At 45.8% G+C, this 20,633-nt stretch overlaps 1 protein-coding gene across 1 annotated transcript in view; it reads right to left on the minus strand.

The window, feature by feature from the left end:
• LOC133076429 (phospholipid-transporting ATPase IB) overlaps positions 1-20,633 on the minus strand; it is a 457,024-nt gene that overhangs the window by 44,222 nt on the left and 392,169 nt on the right. The window contains exons 33-34 of the mRNA XM_061170962.1: positions 7,620-7,708; positions 1,091-1,195 (exon numbers count right to left, since the gene is read on the minus strand). Of these exons, the coding sequence (XP_061026945.1) occupies positions 1,091-1,195; positions 7,620-7,708 (194 nt within the window). The remainder of the gene's footprint in view (positions 1-1,090; positions 1,196-7,619; positions 7,709-20,633) is intronic.

The following is a 20,633-nucleotide window of genomic DNA, read 5'->3' on the forward strand; positions in this document are numbered from 1 at the left end:
TAGCACAGCTGCCATACAGTGAATGCTAATGGACTCAATACAATTAAGTCATAAACACACACAGAAACCACAACTTCAACTCCATACTCGTCAACCCTATACTCTTCAACCCCTTTCCTAAAATATCTAGTCATTTGAGATAATATTCCAAATACTTCTCAAAATCTTTGGATTGTCTTTCCTAAAAGCAAAATAAAACAAACAAAATGCTTTGTTTTCACTGCTTTGAAAGATGGTACAACAGAATAGAAACAAAACAGAATATTAATATAATAGAAGTATTCAACCTCCAGATTTTTTTGTTTCTTGAGCTGTTGGCTACAGGGTTCCTTCTAAGCACTGAGAGGAGAGTCGTGCTCATAATTTCCCAGACAGTCATGTCCCTAAGGCAGCCAAAGTCTCCTTACTACCCTGCGAATTCTCCTTGGGCCCAGGTCAATTTCCTTCGGTAAATTTTAACCAAATGCAATCTGATAACATTTTAACATATGCGATTAAACAAAACCTACTCACATGCCCAGCAGTTAGGGGTGGGGGGACGAGGCTGAGGCTCTATGAGAAAGAAGGGGGGTCGGGAGCCCTTGCATCCCTGGACCAGCCAGTAGGTCACGTGATGCTTTCCCAACACCAGCAGCAAAAAAATAATTCATTAAAAACAAAACAAACCCCGGGTATACCTGAAAAGAACTGTAGCCAAATCTACACGAATAACACGCATTCCTCAGCCAGCAAACCTTCAGGGCAGATACACTTCAGTGTCATAATTGGGCCTGGTATCAAAGGCCTGGTTTTTAAACACTCTGCTAATACTGCCAACACAGAACTTCCCCTGAAGGTCACAATGCTACTATTTCTATTTTCCGCGCGTGGGTTGTTTTCCCATGTCCAGACCCCACATAAACCCCCATCTCACCCGGGGGGCAGACCCAGGGACCCGAAAGTCAGATTTCACGTTCCCCCTGAGAGGGCGAGATTTACACCTCACGCAACCCATCTCACACCGCACACCAAGAAGCGGGAAGGAAACCCGGGAACGAAAGGCGGGAGAAAGGAGAGGGGATCCTCGGAGCATCGGCCCGGGGCTGCCCACCTCTTTCCGTTACTGTCCCGGAGCATCGCTCTTCCCATCACCCTGGACTTCCTCTCCAGCTCCTGCACCTCCTCCAGCAGTGTTTTTTTGCAGGTGTGCTTGGCCCTGTGTCACAAGGAAGAGACAAGAAGGACATGACACCTGAACTTTACACAGCCTTGAAAATGAGCTGCCCCCTTCGTGGGCCACACCTGATGCCCTCTGACCTGGGCCCAGGCTTGGGGACACCATGGAACATTCACCATCCCCGTGCATGGCAAGGGCTCCACCTCCGCAACCTGGGAAGCACCCCAAGTCCTGCAGAACAGACTCGGGCCATGAGGGTCAGAAGCTGCCCCGCTAAAGAGCATCGCCTATCACTGCAGAGCTGGCTGAGGCCCCCTGCGTCCAGACAGAAGCCCAGGGTACCTGGAGAGTCGTGGGTCAACCTCTAAAGCTTTTCACTGCAGGACCGAAAAACCCAGAAGATGCTTTAATCCTCACCCTAGTGGATGCATGTGGGTCCCTCGGGCTGCGCCCTGACGGTGAGATCAGGAGCCCGGGGCGGGGTGGGGGGGAGGGTGGGGAGCAGTCTTCTCTCTCCTTTGAGGGTGAAAAGAGCCACTGTCGCAGCAGGACTGGGAATTATGATGCCAGAGTTCACAGTCATCGTGCCAAACCCTTGACCAGAAATTTGGGTCAACACAGATATCTGGACACAGATTTCCTTTCTTCTCTTGCAGAGACTTACCATCAGGGCCCATGTCTGCAGGCCTCGGCGGCGTGAAACAAGGGATGGGGTAACAAAACGGTGTGGCCTTTCCAGCCGTGTAAACTGCAGACGGGCCCCTCTTCCTGACCTGCAGGAAGAGTTACCTGCACCCTTTCCTGATTAAACTAAGAAATACCTTACAATGTTGATTGCAAAGGTCTTCCTAAAATTGAGATTAAACAGAGAGCAGCGGGTTGGAAACTATACAGGAGAAGAAAGGGCATTTAAGGAGACACAGGTTAGAAATGGGAAAAGAAAAACTGTAAAAAGCAAGAGGGCCCTAACGGAGCAGCCCAGGGCAGCATTCCTTCTTCTGAAAAGCTTGTTAGTTTCCGTACAAATGCATGTGGGGAGCCCACCAGGCAGCCGCACTCAGAGACAGAACCAGAACAAAACTGGGCGCATCTTCAAGGACGCGGGACAGTGAGATGGAACATTCTGGAGACGTGAGCTGCTCCACGGAAACACATACTCCCGTCTGCCCTCCACCTTCAGGGAAAGGAAGTCCGTGAAGACAGCACCCAGTCATCAGCTGACACTCCAAGTTCATCTCCGAGGGAGAATCAGGGCTGAGACTCTGTATATGGGTCAGTCATTAATTTCCCCGGAGGAAACGAGAGAAATGAACCACACAGGTTTTCACACATAATTCCTTAACCACACCAAGCAACGTCCTGAGACTCAGGGGTGCAAAATACTGCAGTTCAAAGCGGAGGTGGCGGAATTTTCATTTAAACAAGAAACGAGAAAACGTTTTAACTTTTTGCTGGAAAGGAGACAGTCAAAAAGAATGTGACAATGGATACTGTTCAATATGAATGAATACGCTGGGCCCAAACTTTACCTTTGAACTCACGGGTTTCTGGGGCTGTATGGATAGAAGCCAGCTGGGTAAACAGCCAACCCCACTCCACGGGTTCACGCCAGATACATGGGTCCCGTGGAGCATGTCTGGTTCGTCCCAGAGGATGAGCTTTCTCGCTTCCTGTTTCAGGACTGTCCTCCCTCCATCGTCCTCCCTTCCTCTGCACCCTCCTGCCCACAGAGCAAGCAGGGTTCATTAACCCCTAGACCAGCCCCCAGTGTTATCCTCTGGGCTGGGGGCTAGGGGGAAGTGTGACACAGAGAAGTAGGCTTGGAACAGGAAGACTGGACCACAGGGCGCAGAGCACTGGAAATCTACAGCTTGGGCCAAGAGAAGAGAGAATCTGACCCACTGGGCGGGAGCTGCCGGTTTTCACTCATTCACAAAATTGCCTGAGAGGGAAATAATTTCAGTATCTTGATGCTCCTGGGCGTTGTTCATGTTCCCAGTGGATGAAAATGCATCCATATCCAAGATGGATACCATCCAATTTTATAGTATTAATATTTCCACTAGGCTAGTTCCCGTGAGCCAGCCTGGGAACTTAACCAGTATGAGAACACGGTTAGTCCTTCTGCATGAAGCACTGCAGTACATACAGGGGATGCTAGCAATTTAAAACCATTTTCTCAGGCTTTCCTGGTGGTGCAGTGGTTAAGAATCCACCTGCCAATGCAGGGGACGCGGGTTCGATATCTGGTCCAGGAAGATCCCACATGCCGTGGAGCAACCAAGCCCGTGAGCCACAACTACTGAGCCTGTGCTCTAGAGCCCGTGCGCCACAACTACTGAGCCCACGTGCCACAACTACTGAAGCCCATGCACCTAGAGCCCATGCTCCGCAATAAGAGAAGCCACCACAATGAGAAGCCCGCGCACCGCAACAAAGAGTAGCCCCCGCTCGCCGCAACTAGAGAAAGCTGCACGCAGCAACAAAGCCCCAACGCAGCCAAAAATAAATAATAAATTAATTAATTTAAAAAAATAAAATGGAATAAAACCATTTTCTCAAGAACCTTTACCCAATAAGGCCTTCCTTAAAGAAATGATTCTAAGACCTCCCCTGTCAAAGTCTGCATATGAATGGACTAAAGCCTAATACTTACAGGTTTCAAAAGCCAGGCTCTAAGCATTAGCCACTGGCACGGAAATTGGATCTCTCCCATTACCTGTGGACAGCTGGTTCCCAGGGGTCCAGGACTGCTCACCCAACCCCACGTCAAGAGGCCAGGTGATCACAGAAGGCTCAGGTAGGGGCACTTAGCCCCTGCATGGGAGTGTGGTAACCCACAGTGAACCTTCAGATAGAACAGGAGTATCTCCAGGTTATTAGGGATTTTTGAAATAAATAAGCCGGCTTAGAATCTTGAACTTTTCATCTTCTTATTTCTGAAACTTTTTTCCTGGACTCTTTCTTTCTTATGGAAGGAGAGCAAGTCAGAAGGAAATGTTAAATTCTAAATGGAGATGAAAATATAAATACAATGTGCTTCAAAGAAATTAGTCTAGTTAGAAAGTATTAAAAAAAAAATCAAGGCCCCGTTGTACACAGGAATTTCTTATTACCTTTTATTTCCATTGAACTGCCTATCTGGGATTATAAAAAGGAAATGAAGTCATTCTGGACTTGCTGTATGCATCGTGTGCTGACTGGTAAGGTACAAGAGATACAGCTAGACAAAAGGAGATGGGTTCCTAAGTTCCGTGGCCTTGAGCTTTATATTATTTTTATAAAGCAACAAATGAATTTCTCCCCGATGAGCGTTAGGTACATGGCAGCTTACCTAAAAATGCTGTCATAGGTAAACATTTTGGAAGCACGTAAGCTAAAGGATATTAAAATAGTTCTGGGCAATTTAAACTTCATGCGTGTAATAAAAATATTCATTAGCCAGGTATCACATATAATCAATCAGTTATTTTAATAAAAGATGTGTTAGTTTGGTCCCTCATGAAAATTCTGGTTAACAGGATAACAGAGGAGGTATTACACGGTGTCCAAATCTGACTTAAGATAGTCTAATAATGGATCTTCATTCAGAAATTTGAGAGACTAAATGGAAAAAATGACCGAGTTACCTCATGCTGTTTTTTTTCCTTACCGTTAACAATGCAGGTCCTGAAATGGGAGAGAGACTGGGCAAGCAAAGAGGGAAAATGCAGGAAGACAGAGCAAACCAGAGCGTACAGAAATATATGTGAAAAGGCAGGCCTGCCTTTTAAAAGGAATTTAAAAGCTCTTTCAAAATAGAGTTAGCCACCAAAATTCAAAACAAAACCAAAAAGCCTTAAGATTGGTTCAAGGCGGGACTTCCCTGGCAGTCCAATGGTTAAGACTCTGCGCTCCCAAAGCAGGGGACCCGGGTTCTGATCCCTGGTCGGGGAACTAGACCCCGCATGCTGCCAACTAAAGATCCTGCACGTGGCAATGAAGATCCCGCGTGCCGCATCTAAGACCCAGCACAACCGAATAAATAAATAAATATTTAAAAAAAAAAAAAAAAAAAGATTGGTCCAAGGCAAGATGAAAGAACCATCGCAAATCTACAGAAGGTTCCGGATGCTGCCTCAAGCTGACTCACCACAGCCAAACTGTCCAGCTACTCCCCGACTCCCCATCATGTAACTCAAACTCTTTTCTCAAGTCCAAGGTGCAGCCTAGCACATCACGTGTCAAGAAACATTCCACAATTTGAACCAAATAATGGGCTGTTTTCTGGAAAATCAGGATGAATATTTTCGTTCAGTGTGCCAGAAGGAAAAACAGGACACATTTTATAAAGCTGAAGAAGGAGAAATGACAGTTGAGTATCGTGGTCTCATCAGAGGTAAGCAACTCATAGTATGCTTTCCCTTCTTGGGAGAAGCCTCTGAATTTCCTTGACTCAACAAGAAATATTTCAGGCTGGGAGTATAATAGGAAGTAAAGCATGGGCCCTGTGATCAGAGGGGACATGTCCAAAGAAACGTGCCCAATTCTTGTTTTTGAGGAGAGGGATAAGTATAGTGTAGACATTAACTGTATATTATAAATTGGGCATATACTTTGGGCAAACACTGCAGGTGACAGGCAATATACCCTGCTCCTACCTGGCTGGCAAGCTCCTTGGAAAGGAAATGACTTTTACTCTTTCCGTACGGTGGAGCTGGAAGCAGTGTCATTTGATGTATCCTTGTTAAAATGTAAAAAGCACTAATTTTACAGTGCCAGGAAAAACCAAAAACAAATCCTGTTGGAGGGAATAGATAATTTGCTTCATGGTGACTGGGAACTTCTACTTGGAATGTATTGGAAAAGATCCAGAAAGCAGATGAGGAGGCAGAGACACGCTCTCTGAAATGGTAGAAAGATACTTCTGCCGGCATCTCACTTGGCAAATATCTCGATCTCAACAAAAAATTTTTTTCATGACATTAACAGTTGAATTAAAATAGGCTGAGATTGATTTCTAATCAAATCACTGTTCTCAACCCCTGTACACTGAAAAGTGATCTGATGTAACCAACACCACGTTCTATTTACCTAAAACTAACTTGACGATCTTGCAAAATTGAAGAAATTTGGCAAGGTACTATATTGTGCCACAACTGGGCTATGTTACGAGAGCAAATCATAGAACTAACACTTTCTTCCAGTTCATTTATTAGATTAAGAAAACATCTTTCCTGGGCATTATAATTTCATTTCCAAGGATTCTGATCCTGCTATTTAAAGAACACAGTTTTAGCAGATAAAATGGAAGCAGTGGTAAGTCAAGGCATTTAAGAAATTAGTTATTTAATGTTCACTAACAGCTGTCAGACTTAGTGAAGAGAAGAAAAAAAAAAAAAACCACCTAATATATGTGCTATAAAATTCTCTCTCTCCCCTTCCCTCTCCGCATTAGGTATCATCGGTTGTCAAGATGATGCCAAGATGAAGATTTTTTTCAAAAACATCCTTAACTGTCAGGCAAGAACAATTCTCACTGGGTATGGGAGGAAGGGAGAGAGAGAAATGAAATCTGATGTCTTTTCCTGGAAGGTTTGGAATAAAGTCTCAATTCTCTACCTCAGGGGCCCCAAATAATTATGCTTTGCCCAAAGTAAAGCCAATCCAGGAGTTGCAATTTTTCAGGGAAGTTGGCAACTATAGGAGGTATCATCAGGCCTACCCCAAATAAAAATCAATATGACCTCATTTGGAGTATTCCATCTTTTCCTCGCAGATGAAATAAAATTTCTATTATCTTGGAACTCAGTAGCTTTTTTTTTTTTTTTTACATTGTACATAAGATACTTAGGAAATAATATATTTTGAAACATATAAACAAAAATCGAGCATGAATTATTTTCTATCGAACCTATGTTATAATTTCATCCTTGTGATTAATCTTCTCGTAGACTTGTAAATTGACACTTCAGAAGAATTATATTTGAAGGATTCCTACTGGGAATTATTTGGAGAAATGAAGAATACTTGATTCCAAGTATTTGGTGATTTGAAATGACTTACATAAACATACAATTTCCCTTTAAGCATGGGGTTTAAAGCCAGGTTATATCTGTGATCATGCAGCATTGATTTTTAGATAGAAGGAGAAACGAATTTTGAGTTATGTTCCTTAAACCTGATGGAATGGATCTGTACTTAGAAATTCTCCTCTATAATTGTGTACAAGCAACATCTCTCTTGACCTTCACACAGCCTGACTCCTTTTTGACTATATTCTCATATTAAGGTGAAGCACAGGTTAAAAGAAAAAAAAAAAAGAAGACACAACCCCAAATCCTTTATATCCGTTTCTGGCAGGTGGCAGGAGACCTGTTTCTTCAGAAGTCCCACAGCATCTAATACCCTACGGTGGGGCTCACTGAAGACTAACTGGAGGGCATCGGACAAGCCCTGGGGTACCACTTCATCTTTCACTTACGCTCTCCACACCACATCTTCCATCAGACACGCGGTAGGAACCAGAAATAATCCCAGCCAGAAGTGTGCAGAGCTCAGGACCATGGTTGCCTGCAAGAAACAGAAGTGACATGTGCATTAATGCTCTTTCAAAAAAAAAAAAAAAGAGAGAGACATAATTTAATCAGTATAACACGCCCCATCACGCAAAAGCAATAGAACATATTAAACTAGTGAAAGTTGAAATATACACCCAGGAAGAACGTGAAGGGGACCGGCGGGGTGAGCTCCTTGCCGTGATCTTCTCAGCTCTTGTCTCCATCCTGATATTTTGACGAGTGTTGTCTCCTTTTCTAAAGCGCTCCAAGCCCCCACTCTGGTCAGAATGCTGTCCTAAATCCCTCTTCTGGAGAAATGTTGGAGCCACCAGACTCCACAGAAATAAACTTCACTCCATAGGCGCCTTGCATCCACCCACGTATCCATCAGTTCCTGGTCCTTCACTGCTCCTTCACTGATGTAACCAGCACCTGGGTGCAGGGCAGAGCGGTTCTCAGCACCCAGAGGAGGAAGGTGAACAGGTTATGGTCCTTGTCTTCAAGGAACTTAAAATGGGGTGGTGTCTCCTACATCACACGTGGAATGGATGTGTCACGATCATATGCTCTGGGGGTGAGAGGAAGGCTAGAAGGCTGGGAAGACTTCTTAGCGACAGAGTGTGGGATGTGATGGGAAGAGAAGCAGGATTTCAACAGCTACAGGGACAGAGGGAAGGTGATGACAGGGAGACACAAGCTCTGACGATGAGACTCCCAGTTCCCGGGATGCAGGGTCACAGAGCATTTGGGAGGAAGCGGGAGAGGGTCTTAAGGAAGAGTTACAGGGGCAGATGTCAGTTAGGTGAGCAGCTGAAAAGAGGGCTCAGGGCCAAGGCAGAGGGAGGGAAGGAGGCAAGGGGGGAGGGGAGGGAGGGGGAGGGAGGGGGAGGGGAGGGAGGGGGAAAGGGGGGAGGGAGGGGGAGAGTTGAGTTTGCTCTGAACAGAATCAGGGCTGGGAAGGCAGAGTCCTTAAACTTTGTTTTGAGTGAGCGAGGCCAGAGCGCGGAGCTGGTGGCAATGGCCAACTACTCGGACAGGGACCAAAGTTAAGTGTGACAGAAGCCTTCACATTCACTGGTTTCTCTTTTCTAAGCTCTCACCACTGGATTCTACTGCAATCGATGTGTTCTGCTCCAGCCCACACCTAACCACGTCAGTCTTGCCACTGAACCCCAGCGTGTAGCCCTGTTTGTGGTGTCGGAACTTTATGACAACAAAACTGAGAAGCAATGAGATCTGGGGTTAAGTTGAACACCAACCCTGGCACTGGAGCACTTGCTTTCCTTTTCTAAAAACAAGAGTGCCAGCTTTCTGGAAGAGCAATTTAAAACCTTAAAAATATGTGAGTACATTTTGCCCCATCAATTACCCATCTCAGAATGCATCCTATGGACACAAGTAAGAACCTGGGTAAAGAAGCAAGTACAAGAGTATTTACATAGTGCTGTACCGTCAAAGGAAGTAAGAAATAAGTGTCCCAGAAGAGGGCTTACTAACTATACTGTGGTTCCTACACTCAGTGGACTTCTGTGTAGCAATTATAGAGAGGTGTGATGTGATATTGCTAATAAAACGGATGGGTTCTGAGCATCTGAAGGGGACCTCCCCCGGCAACAAGGGTAGGGGTGGGAAAGGAAGCAGGATTGGCACAAGTCTCAGAATTAAACCTGAGATGTAATCTCCCAATGCTGCCCACCCAAAAGTTACACTGCATCTTTAAGTGTTAAGCACTGTATATATGTCAGTATACATCAATACATACGATAGTTTTTGTAAGTTCTGTTTCGGAATTTCCTCACCTTAAAAAAACAAACAAACACACATTCCTGGGCCTCAAATGCAGTTCAGTGGTCCAGGCCTTGATCCACTGAGACTATGCAGACCACCAACCCCTGTATCCCCGCGTGCTTGCATGTCAGGAAAAAGGCACGAAATGGTCTATCAGAGGGAGTGCCTTGCAGTTTTCTTTTCATCTCTCTTTGGCTAGCTCTAGTTCCCATTTCTCATACAGAAAACGTATTACTTACACATACAAAAAATTTAACTCATCCCCCTCCCCGCCCCACGCCAGTGGCCCAAGCGAACCACAGGAAGGAGTTGGATTATCCAGGTCCTTTCTTTCTGCAAGTCCCACCTTCCCCCTCTAATCCATCCTTGGCTGACCCAGCGACAGAAGGCGGCCTTGTTTAAGCTACACTTGTGGGGCTATACCCTAGATCGTCGGCTGGTGTATTTAGCAAAGAATACAGTCATTTAAGAGTAAGATTTTATAGAAATGATAGTTAATGTGATGGGATGGAGGTGTTAGCTAATGCTATGATGGTAATCATTTTCCAAGATATAAGTGGATCAAATCAACATGTTGTACACCTTAAACATACAATAGTATATGTCAATTCTATCTCAATAAAGCTGGAAAAATATTTTTTCGAGAAAAAAATAAAAATAACATTTTCCAACAATCGTGTACTATTTAAAATAGATTATGAAACTCCATAAGAATTCTCATTGCTGACGGAAATAAGGAAAATGACCTTTGAACTGCCCTGCTGAAAATAGGGAGCCCTCTCCCCAGTTGACAAAGGTTACATGGAGATTTGGAAGTATTGTTGTTTTGTCACTGGTTTTTAAAAACTTGGAGCTGTTTTAAAACACATAATGGACATAACTAATTTTAAAGGTGTGTCTCCAGAAAGGTTTCTACTATCCCGATTTTCACAGATTGACTGAGGTTTGAGGTATTGAAATCTTTGCTAAGGCCACAGCTTTTGGTATTGAAATTTAATTAGATTGCTCTTGTTCTCTCAGAATAATAAAAAAAAAGTGTTTACTGAGCTGGGCGAGGTGACAAAGGGCATTTAATTACTCCCCCCTCCCCTCTCACCTGTACTACTGAGTGAGGTTTTAAAAGTACCCTTTTGATGTGCTAACAGCCCCACTGGGAAGAAGGGCATCCTCAGTTAACACACCTTTAGCTAGCAATGACTGTTAACCACTTAGGTGCCAAATGCATAGGAACCCCCGGCTTGGGTTAAAGTTACTTGATTCTGAGGCCATAGCTGGGGAGAGCCCAGGGAGGGCAGTGCTGGTCTGGGTGTAACGCTGCACAGCACCACGTCCTGTTAGACCAGGAATATCGACCAGGGACACCGTGAAACACGTGACCAGGGATTAGAGCACCCAGCAGGTTCTGCAGGCTCCACATCACACACCATCATGGTGACATGAGAGAAGGTTCTAGAAAGGAGGCTGGAGGAGCCCAAGCTGGGCAAGGTCAGTTTGTGTTCCCTGGTGTGGGGCAGATTCGAGACACCATGATAGAGATGGAGGAGGACACCAAGATTTCTTGGTGCGTCATCGTGTACCAGGACTTCCCATAAAGCGTTCCATGTAACCCTTCCTGGTCCCCTTTCTACAGAAGAAAATCAAGTCCGCGACTTCCCCCAGGGACCTGGGGCAGGAAAGCAGGGCCATCAACATTCAAACCGAGGCGGGTGGACCCCAAACCCTACTCCCTCCCTGTGTGTGAGGACTGAGGGGCTTCCTTCTCCCCCCTCCCCCCCGCCGAGCCCCCAAGCAGAGGAGAACAGCTCTGAGTTTAGAGACAGCACAGGACTCAAGGCACAAGGTACGCTTGAACTGAACACCAGAAACACCAGACCCCGAAGCAAAAGTAAATAAAGGAAAATCTGGAGGACGTGCAGCTACCAAAACAAAGAACACAGGAGCCCACCCAGCTCCAAGCCCAGCGCTGCCACACACTTACTAACCCTGTGCCTCAGTTGCTTCCTCCGTAAAGTGGGGAAAATGTAATACTTACCTCATAGGGTTACCATGAGGCTTAAATGAATTAGTGCAAAGCACTATAAAAAGTGCCTGGCACATGGTTAGTGCCATACACATTACCTATAACTAACTGGATTATTTTTTTTACACTACTGACATAACCACGGATCTTACGGAGACATCCTAGAAGCGGTGAATGAACAGTGGTGCAGAGTGACTACTTGAGGGGGAGGTGGATCCAGAAGATCACGTTCTGTTCCAACTGTCGGGAGGTTTACCCAGCGCTGTTCTCAGACGGATGGGAGGGCTGAGCTGCACACTGCAGAATTCCCAAATTACAGTGCAAACAAGCTGCTTATTGGTGACAGGCAGCAGGTGTCAACTGTGATGCAGGCAGAAGCTAAACTCTGTTCTTTACGCTCAGGTATGAGTACCGCTCACCTGTGTGGATGCCGCGACACTGATCCAGGTGAACCTGTGCCCTCCACGCCAGGCCACGCACCGCCTCTGATCTCTACAGAGCGTTACGCAGAGCACGGGCTCAGCGGTCGCTCTGCAAGGATGGAGAATGCTTGCCAGGAACTTTTGTGCCCGAGGAGAAAAGAGAGTACGTGCTAAATGCTCATGAAAAACGTTCGCCATGTAGCTGCGTGTCACCAGTATGGTGACTCTGAGTCGCAGCCCAGGAAGAAGGTGGAGTTCTCAGCCCAAACTGTGTTCCAGAGCCCTTGCTGCTTCCACAGGGCTGAGGGGTGATGAAGTCTCCAGTCACACAGAACTGATGGCCGGAGGAGAACCGGCCCCCGGCCATTTGCTTCTCTGTAGCACAGAGGGAAGAGGAATTCAGAACCTCCAGATCCTGGAGGTCATTCTGGCCTTCGGGGCTCCCCTTAGACTCCTAGGTGGCAGGGACCACAAACTGAAGATGCAAAATCATTGTTTCTGAGGATGATAAAGACATCCCCTCCCCAGGAGCTGGCACTCCAGGTACAGAAGGCAAGCAGCCCTCATGGGACCTGACAGGAGGGACCCCAGGAAGGGCCACCTCCCCAGCTTTCCTATTTGACATGAATGGAGAGGCATACAACGGAAATCAGGTAATTAGTAGAATGTGTGAAGTCACACACATATCCTAAATGGGACATCCCTTATCTCGCTGAAAAGTACTCATCAATTACTCCTTTGGGCATTTGGAATATTTTAAAAAATGCTAATATGACCTGGAAGATGTGTATATTCTAAATTAGAATAAAAAACCACCTGATAAACAGGCCACGTTTTCCTGGATCTTCAGTCTCACCCAAAGATTTGGAAAACAGATCACTTCATATTCAAACCAAGAACATTTTCCCAATAAATCTGAATGATTTCTTTTTTTCATAAAACCAAGTAAATATTATTTTGGAGATGCAATGAATGCTACAGGATATCTCCCCAGGGCTCCTGGGGTACGTGTGCGTCTCTCTCTCCTCCACTGTCAGGGGTGTTTCATGGAAAAAGAAATTCATTAAGGAGCGTGGACTTAAACGTCCGGGATGCATATCTGGGTTTGAAAATAATTTGCACATTAGATGGCCAATCGCAGGCACGGGATGTGCACAGGAGCTGAGGCGGGCGCTTAGTGGGGTAGGAGCAGGCGTCGGGGAGGTCCCGGAGGGGTCGTGAGTCACCAGGCTTCAACTACAGCACAGTTTCGCTGATTCAGGCTTCACGTGGTTCCCACCGCTGCTCTGGATCAAGTTTTTATTGCTTCCCACCCACTGGATCTCTTGGGGTGCTTCTCAATCTACTTCCAGAATGGATACAGAACGGACAAGAAGAATTCTCCCTGGGGACGGGGCCGCTGTGCTGCTTATCCTCCCCCTGAGTCGCAGTGAGCACGTGCCGGGGCAGCAGACGTCTTGCCCCCAGGCAGCGGCCTCGGGCTACTAACTCTTGCCACTCTGGGGGAGTTCTCAGCAACTGAGCAGGTAGAGAAGAGCAAGGACCTGGGGCTCAGACGGACCTGGGACGGAACTGCGCCTCTCAGCTTCAGACTGTGACACTCGCACGGGTCCACTGCCCTCTGCGTTCCTCAGTCTCCCCCCCGCCCCCGCAAGATCAGGACATCAGAAGCAGCTCCCTCGCGGGGCTGTGGTACCCAGCACCCTGTGAGCTGTGCTCACAGACAATCTATCTCCCCAAACTCCCAGGAGCCCTGGACCAAACCTTCAAAAATAAACACACGCTTCCTCCTTCCTTGAAGTCTACCTGGCTCCCCCAACCCCCAAACATCTGTACAGGGCCTTGTGATGCTCTGCAAACAGCTCTGCCTGTAAAATGACTCAGAAGCAGTGAATGAGCTCAGGGGCTGGCGCATGGCACCCGGCATCCGAGCCCCAGCCAGCTGGCTGCGCTCCATCCCTCAGCCGCCTTTCCGGAGCGGAACAGTCCGGGGACCCCTCGATGAGACATTTTCTCCACTGTTTTCTTTAACTCTGACAACTGCAACTGAAATTGAGCAGCAGCCCGCAGCCCCCCACGGATTCCTTCTGCATTTCTCTCTCTCTCTCACTCTCTCTCACTCTTGCTGTTACTTTTTAAGGCTCCTCTAACCAAAGTTCAGATTGCATTTTTTTTTTTTAAACAGAAAAAAAAATGTTCTTGGGGAGAAAAGACTTGACTTCATAAAGAGTTTATGATAACCAAATGAGGATTGCCAACGATCCATCCCAAGGACCAAACTGAGCAATTAAAGTGTATGCTTTCTACTTTTAAAATGGATTGATTCTTTCACGAAACTAGAAACTTCACAGCAACAATCCATCTGCATTCCCTCCTCCAGTGGTTTGGAGCACTTGTTACGTGCCAGCCTCACGGTCCCTTGGAGAGACATAGAGATGGAGGACGCACAGCCCTTCAAGGCTTCATCTCCACCCACTCACAGAACGTAGGGTGTGTTGTTAAGGTACCTTTTCTTCGTCTCCATGGATACGTTGCTGGATGCACATAAGGATCCACTAGCACACCCTGCAACAGCTCCAAATTCCCCACGAGGGTTTCCCAAATAAAAGACATGTGTATTAGTAGCCGAAAACCAACCCTCCCCTCTTCCAACCCCTCCCCTAGCATTTCCTACTTTAATTAAGCGACACCACTGGCCTCAGGCACAAGTAAGAGGTGGGTCTTGGTTTCTGCTTCTCCTCTCTTCTATTAAACCTCTCTTCCTGGGCGTTCCCACGTACATTATTTCTAAGCCCCACAAAAACCCCTGCAAGAGAGACACTAACTGTTCCCATTTTACAGATGAGACAATTAAGGCTCAGGGGTTAAGTGGCCAATTCAAGGTCACCAGGTAAGGGGCTGAGTCAGGATGTGAACCCAGGTCTCTCTGAGTCTAGAGCCAGGGCCTGTCCTGTGGTCTGAGATCCATGTTCTTAACAGACAGTGGTTTTAATGTCTACTCATAATTCACTAGTTTTTGTTGTTGTTTTTTTTTACTATATTTGCCAGTGTTTCAATAACTCTTATTTTAATAAATTGCAAGCCTTTAGATGTATATAATCCAGCTTCCATTTTTAGCCCAGAAGTCCTACTCTGACTTTTCCGAACATAAATTAACTCTGCTGCAACATTTCTGACCCTTGTCTTCTTCTATTCTGCTTAAAATGTAACATTTTTAAATGATGAATTTAAAAACTGGGCTATTTCATGGTAATGTCCTTGTTCCAGAGCACGATGCCATGTGCTGACTCAGCGAGCAGGCGTGCATCATTACCCAGTGAAGCACAGGCTGCCACGTCTTGGGGCCCAGTGAACAGACAACACAGCACATGTCCGTCAACCGACGGCTCAGAATTGGGACAGCCTGTGGGTCTGAGTGGGTCTTGAGGTCCTCACTATTCCTCGGTAGGACAAGTCTTATTAAGGTTGGTACCTATGAAGCAAAACCAACATCTTAGTCTTCAAAGCATCCTGGCTGGCATTGACAGGACAGGTGAAAAGCAAAACCTTAACACCTGTAGAAGAAAAGGTGGGAGAGTATCTTTCTGACCCTGATTAGCTTTTAGAAAATTTGATACAAAACAGCAGAAACGTTGCAGGAAAAGAGAGGAGTTCGCATTAAAAGGGAAAACTTTTGCTGTAAAGGACACCGTAAACAATGTTTAAAGAAAAGCCACAGACTGAGACATTTCCAGTGCACATTGCAATCCCGGTTACACGTGTGCTCTGGGGAAACTCATACATGTCCACAAGCAGATATGTGCAGGAATGTTCGCTGCAGCATTTTTGGTGACTGACCTCCACCAAAAGTCAAAAACTTAAATGTTTATCAATAGGAGAAGAAATACACTTTGGCATATTTATATAACCAAAAACAGCATTAAAAATGAGCCAGCTACACTTACATCACTCTAGATAAACTTCAAAAACCAGTTCTGAAAAAAACCAAAGCAATCCAGTGTTGAGGGGAAGGGTGTGTATGATACAACCTATATAAAGTTTCAAAACCCTGCAAAAATCAACATTGCCTATTGTTTATATTTTCTACAGGTTTATACATACATAATACGTACATGAAAATAGTAAACATGAAAGAAATGAGAGCATTTCTAGCTCAAGGGGAATGAGGCTGGGAGGGCTACTAGGAGGACTCAACAGCAGGGCTAACATTTCTTTTTTTTTTTTCTTTTCGAAAAGATACGAAGCAAGCAGCATGTCGACATTGCACTAGGCTGGGGATATAATTCCACATCCTTTGTCTCTACGTGTGAAGTCTGTCACCATGTTGAAAAATTCCACAAAAAGGGGGGGGGGTCTCTAAAATAGCCAGGGGGACAAAGGTGAGCCTTGATTGGTCAGAGGGCAATGGGCAGGGGGCACGGAGCCTAATGCAGAAGCAGGAGCCAGCAAGAAGGGGAAGGTGGAAGCACAGGTTCTGAGGCTGAATGAGGCCAACTTTCAGAAAGTTCTGGTTTTGGAGAGAGCTTGCAGCTCACAATAATGACCACCTTGTGGAGATGGATGAGCTCGGCCATGACAACAAGGAAAGAGCCACAGATACCTGTGCCTGCTGTGTGCTCAGCCCTCTTCCCCAATCAGCTGGCTCCATCCTCCCCGCAGCCCCATGGGGTGGGTGCTATATGGTAACTCCCAGCTTGCAGGTGAGGTCAGTCAGGCAAGGAAGGTCTAGGGTTTGAACCTGAAATAGGGAAGAACCTTTGTATTCTATTACAAGTTCATCACCAAAGGGATGTTGCCTAGAAGCTTAAATTACACATAACAGCCCATCTCTGGGACCCCTGCCCCGCCCCCCCAGGTAATGAGTATTAAGCTAAAACACCTTTGTTTAGCTCCCAGGACACATCCTGACCAGGCGCACCTGTGAATGATTGCAGGAGGGAGAAATTAACACATCCCCTCCGGAGGCCGAACCAGGACTTTACTCCCTCCCCTTTTAGTACGAAAGAAGCCTGAATTCTAACTCAGGGAAGATGGTTCTTTGGGACATGAGTCCAGCATCTTCTTAGCCTGCTGGCTTTCCGGATAAAGTTGCTATTCCTTGTCCCAACACCTTGGCTCTTGATTTACTGGCCTGTGTGCGGCAAGCAGTCCGAGCCTGGACTTGGTAACAAACCCAGCCGTCTGACCCCAGGGCCCACACCTTCTCCCAAGACAGGTGGGCTAGCCCTATTTATTCGGGGCTCATTTGTACACAGTGATGGGTGAACCTGTGGAAATAAATGAGATCACAAAGAAAGGGAATACCAGGTGAGGAAAGGCTTGAGATGAGCGTCCGGGTGGTTCCTATACTAGGAGGTGGGGAGAAGGAAAAGGAGCCGGGACTTGGTGAAATCTCAGGGGGAGGGAGTCCAGGATGGAACTGTGTTCTGAAGGTGAGGAGATTTTAGGGATGACAAGGGGGAGGGTGCTGAGGACAGGCGTGCAGCCATATCATGAGGAAATGGGGGAGGGAGGAGGGCCGGATGCGGCTTGTCCAAGACCTGAGACGGCTGTGGGGATGGGACAGGAGGAAGAGCCTTGAAAGGTAAGAAGTCAGGAGGGGAGGGTGGAGAGTGGTCCCGGGGAGACTGCAGAGAGGGGATGACATGGAACGTGTGGCTTTGGAAATTCAAGGGCCAATGTTAACTCCGAGGTGCTGTGGACGGCCTTCCACGACCCCGGGACACACAAGGCTGCTTCACAATCGTTAGGAACCATGATTCCAGCTCTTGTGGTGAACAACTGACTTGGCACCAAAGTCTCTCTCCTCCTCGCTCTTTCCTCGGGCTCCCAGGCTCCTGGGTGACTCGGGAAAGGAGCAGGAGACCCACTGCGCATTCTGGCTGCACCTTTGTTCCTGTAATTACAACCGTAATTCAGACGAGACACACACGTGCACGCATGTTTAGGCGTGAAAGTTAACATCACAACCCGGAATATGAAATACTACCTATGTGCGATGGGGCTAATTTAGATTTACTGCGGGATCCGTAACTGTGTAATTTCCTGGCTTTGGTCTGTATAGTTTTTCAGACTCAACATTTTATTAACTTCTCCTTTAAACCAGCTATCTGCCTTTGGCTAGTATTCCCCATTGTACTCGCATGCATATTTCCAAGCTGAACATCATGTTGTAAAAGTCTGTCCATTTCCTCTCATCTCCCTCAGTCCATCTGTATTTTTTACATCAAACCTCCTGGGTCCTCACTTTTTTTGGCTCTGTAAATTTAATTAATGTACTTTGGACTTTCTTTACCAGGTCGCTGTTGAAAATTTACATAAAACAGATCCAATTTTTTTTCATCACACTCTAATAGAAACACATCAGCTACATTTCCCTTTCCCATATATTTCAATTTCTCTTTTCAATACAGCTTCCCAAGTTTAAAAATTGTTAGATACAATGGCACATGAATGCTTTTGACTGATTCTTCTATAGAGAGCCTACTACATTTCAGCATCCTCCCATGTTAGAATTGGGTTATCATGTAAATAACATATGGTACCATTTGCTCTTCATAAAATCATCTAGACTTTTTTTTAAGAGGTCAGCACAAAGATTTTACTTTATTTTTCAGTTATACGTATATATATTCTTTTTCATATTCTTTTCCATAATGGTTTATCACAGGATACTGAATACAGTTCCCTGGGCTATACAGTAGGACCTTGTTGTTTATCCATTCTATAGATAATAGTTTGCATCTGCTGACCCCAAACTCCCACTCCATCCCTCCCCCACCCCCTCAGCAACCATAAGTCTGTTCTCTGTGTCTGTGAGTCTGTTTGTTTCATAGATAAGTTCATTTGTGTTGTATTTTAGATTCCACATCTAAGTGATATCATATGGCATTTTAGACCTTCTTTTCTCATGTCTTTGTTCCCCTCAATACTGTTGAAGGCTCTGAGGGATTTCTTTTGCTTTTTTAGAACTGTCTTCTTATATTTCTATTAATTTTGGAGAAATGAAGATGTTTTCAGAGGAGAAACAAATATGATAATTAGCCTTCTTTCCCATTATTTCAAAAACAAAACCAATGAGGTTACTTTGAGTCGCTGTTAAAAAAAGAAATTCCTAGCTGACTGCATGAATGAAGTCTACTAATGCCTTTGAGATTTTGAATAATACAATATTTATTTCAAGGATCCACTTCGTTTTTCCTCATAGTTTTACTTGTTTACTCACTATGGCATTTAATGCCAATGATATACAATTTTGTGTTTCCTTTATCTCTTTCTTCTTTAAAAACATTTATTAGTAAGCCATCGTCATTCCTTTGTTCTCCATATTAACAACCTGCCTTCTCCCTAGCACAAGCATTTATGTTTAGCCCCTGAAATAGCAAAAACAAAAAATGCAAACCAACTCTAAGGCGGGAATAGCTGAATGTACACCTTTGCCTGTAATTCCTTCTACTGAAATCCTTAACAGGCTATAAATAAGTTGGCAATGAAACCAGTGGAAGAGAAAAATCTGAAAAAAACATGTTTCCTGAGTTCTGTTCCTCTTAGAATCCCTATTTAAATACTTTGCCTTATTTCTAAATTTTTCTTCGATGACCCTTACTGGTTGAGATGATTCTAATCATAACATCCCTTTCTTTGCGGCTCTTTAAATAACTTCATTTTTTTTAAACCAATAACACTTATTGAAATGTACTGACCAATGCAATTGAATTGTATGAGAAAGCTTAAACTGAAGTTCATTAAACCCACGGCATTACCTGGGAGCACTTAAGGCAACCGTCTTCTGGTTAGCTTTCCACAGAGCAGCGCTAAGGGAGCGCTGAGGTTCACAGGTGGTCAACTGAGCAGACACTAAAACTGTCACCTACAGCACTGCACGCTTTGGACCTCTAACTCATAGTGTCTTGGGAAGCGGGCTGAGGGTTTAGACAATAATAAAAATACCGCTGGTGGAGCTGCAGGACAAAGGAACTTCAGGATGGCAAGCAACGGGCAGGGAGAAACAGCTCTGTGTTATGTTGGGGTAAATCAAGGCCAGCCTTAGAGGAATTTTCCAGGAAGCTGGGTGAGGGATGGACGGCCAACCTTCCAGGGCTCTGCCAACTGTTTCCCAGTGACTCACATGGAATCAATCAGAGGATGCTACTCTGATGCTTCCGTGTCACGATCCCACTAATTAATTCCCAGATTAGAGTTTACATGAACATCTGTGGGACTAGGGTTTCTTCCCTCCTCCCTTCAGCTGGACTTGAAGATGATGATTTACGATTTTTCTTTCAATGCCAAGGACACCAGGAGAACATTTGTTTGGAGTCCTGATCCGCAGGCCCACTGAGGCTCATTTCCTAGAACTTCTCACTGCAGGTTCAGCAGGGCCTGTCCACGTCCCCACAATGAATTACTTCCGCCGACACCGGGCCCACGGCCGCCCCGAATCCTCCCCTGTAATCCCCAACATCTGTTCTGTGTCCAGTGCTGACCAGCGGGGGAACTGGCAAGTCCTGGCCGTCAGCATCACGCAGCTGAGCCGACAGGCTCACACGGCGTCGGCCCTGTGATTCCAGCTGAGCACACCGGATGCGGCGAGGCTCTCGGTTAAACCATTTGCGGCGCAGAGGAAACACCTGTTTAGAACTTGTCCAAAATAAATGCGTGGTGAGCATTTCGAGGGGTCAGGTGTACAGCAGCAGTGAAGATTACAG

Source organism: Eubalaena glacialis, chromosome 16 (genome assembly GCF_028564815.1).
Source record: "Eubalaena glacialis isolate mEubGla1 chromosome 16, mEubGla1.1.hap2.+ XY, whole genome shotgun sequence".
NCBI lineage: Eukaryota > Metazoa > Chordata > Mammalia > Artiodactyla > Balaenidae > Eubalaena > Eubalaena glacialis.